This window comes from Benincasa hispida, chromosome 10, assembly GCF_027475165.1.
Source record: "Benincasa hispida cultivar pf3 chromosome 10, pf3_genome.v1.1, whole genome shotgun sequence".
Lineage (NCBI taxonomy): Eukaryota > Viridiplantae > Streptophyta > Magnoliopsida > Cucurbitales > Cucurbitaceae > Benincasa > Benincasa hispida.
Genome location: NC_143487.1, coordinates 1,064,032 through 1,066,502, shown reverse-complemented (window position 1 = coordinate 1,066,502; position 2,471 = coordinate 1,064,032). Strand labels below are relative to the sequence as shown.

Below are 2,471 nucleotides of genomic sequence, written 5' to 3'. Positions count from 1 at the left end.
TCTTTGTACTTTTGTCTTTGGTTTATTTTGGTCTCTCTATTTTCAAAATGTAAATTTTGGTCTCTATACTTTCAACATCAGTTATTTATGGTCCCTTTCAAAATGTTCATTTGGATCCTTGTACTTTCAAATTTGGTTTATTTTGGTCGTTGAGCTTTCAAAAATTGACAATTTTGATATTTTAAAAATGAATAGATCAAAATGGTTACCTTTTAAAAGTATAAGAACTAAAATAAATCAAAAGTAAAAAGGTCAAAGATTAAAATAAATATTTTTTTAAGTATAATTACTAAAATGAATCACCACAAAATGTATATATATATATATAAACCAAAATAATATTTAAATCTTTAGCTAATTTAGTGTCCATAATAGTAAATATAATTTACTTTTAGACTACGAAAATTAGCACTCAAAATGGATGAATAACTAAAGTCTATATGATAACAAATTGTTTTTTGAAAAATTGTGATTGTTTTATTACAATGGTTTATATTTTTTAAAGTAAATTAAATTTTAGTCAAATATGAAAAAATAAAATTTTTATAAACTATTTCTTTTTTCAAAACCTAACTTGAATTTTAAAAACATTTTAAAGAAGTTTTTTAAGTACAATTATCAAATGAAATCAAAATAAATTAGTGGTCTGATTTTTCTATAACAAAATTGTATCTCATAGTTTATTTAGATCTTGTTTGATGATTATATCAGTAACTATGATGAGAGATAGTAGCAACAAAAATGAGGTTGAAAAAGAAAGAAAGGTTACGTGAAGGAGAAGGGAAAAGGGAGAACTTTCTTTTCCCTTTTTTTCCTTTTTTAACAAAAAAAATATAGTACACATCACCATTTTTTTATTATAAAGTTGTTTTTTTATTTCAATTTGAATCAAACACGTCAACTCAACATATTCATGGGCTATTTAACTAGAAAAAAAATATCTATATTATATTTCCTTTATTTACCCTATAAATTTAGCTATATAAAATATAAATATCAATAGATCTGTTCTATTTTTTTAAAAAAATATTACATACAATATATATAAAGAGAGAAATTAATAAATGTTAATTTAAGGACTAATTTGAACGATTTTACAAATTCAATGATATTAACATACAATCTGTTCCCATCCCTAATTATTGTACTAAAACTGTCATACTTGTAGTGTAAGATTGCACGATTTTGAAACCTAAAAATCTAACGACTTGTTGCTCAAAGTTTAGGTGGGACCCAAGCTCAGGACTCACCTAAAAGTCCACGTCATACATCTCTTCAAGCCCTTATCCAAGTCCCTCCGTCTTCTAATCCCTCGCCGCCGCTCTCTCCTCTCCATCTTCCGCCGCCGCACCTCATCATGAAATCCCATTTTTGCCACCTCAAGCTCCACCAACATCTCCTAAACGCTTCCGATTTGATGAATCTCCCATCGCCTAATCTTCCCCTCGAAAAAGCCACCACCCAAGAATCTTCTTCTCCTCCTCATTCCTTCAAATTCTCCCAATTATTCCCACCCTTCACCCTTAAAACGGCAGTCATCCTCCTAACCCTCCTCCTCGTTTTCCTTCTCTTCACCATTTTATCAATCTACATCCGTAGCTACGCCGAACGCCGCCACTCCTTCCCTCTGCCGCACGTCCGGCTGCCGCGGATGGCGGCGGGTTCCTCTGCCAATGGTGTGGACCCGGCCGTCGTTGGGTCGCTTCCGGTTTCTGCTTACTGTTGCGACGACAAGTTGCAGGTCGATTGTGCGATTTGTCTGAGCGAGTTTGAGGTGGAAGAGAGGGTTAAAACGATACCGTTTTGTCAGCACGTGTTTCATCCTGAGTGTATTGACACGTGGCTGTTTTCACACGTGTCTTGTCCGGTTTGCCGGTCGACGCAATTCTTTTTGTTGGTGCCGGAACGGCGAGCGGAGGACGATTGATGGTGGGAAATGATGACACGTGTGGAGGTTGGGACACGTGGCGTGAGGAGGATTAGCAGTTGTTCCAACTTTGCTGGGCGAGGTACCATGGAAAGAACACTGACCTTTTGATAAACGTGTGCAAGAAAAATACTGAAAGGAAACTGAAATTGACAAAAATCATTGTTATTTGTTTTTAAAATCAATTTTCTCATTACACCCATTCTCTTAATTGATATGAATTATGAAGGCTAAGAAACCATTTTTGTTTGAGAATGGTGGGTGTAAATTAAATTGTATTGAAAAAATATGCATGAGTGATGATTGAAGTTTCCATAAACACATAATTGTTGAAGATGTCTATGATTCTTATATTGACGTAAACAATAATAAATTTATTTAAGAGGAAAAACAATAACCTGCATGGTGTGGTGCTTGCAACACACACTTTTATATTTTTAAATTAGTTAGTAAAAAAATGGAACAAATAGGAAGTTTGAGAATAAGGAATTGATTTACTTTGATTGGAGTCATATTGATGTATTTATATTGTAAGTTAACCTAG

At 33.2% G+C, this 2,471-nt stretch overlaps 1 protein-coding gene across 1 annotated transcript; it reads left to right on the top strand.

The window, feature by feature from the left end:
• Positions 1 to 811: 811 nt before the first annotated feature.
• On the top strand, positions 812 to 2,246 carry LOC150033038 (RING/U-box superfamily protein). Its single transcript, XM_090305598.1, is given in 3 exon segments — positions 812 to 1,897; positions 1,900 to 1,949; positions 1,951 to 2,246. Coding segments are annotated over 3 exon segments (678 nt in total). The 5' UTR covers positions 812 to 1,357; the 3' UTR covers positions 2,039 to 2,246.
• The last annotated feature ends 225 nt before the right edge of the window (positions 2,247 to 2,471 follow it).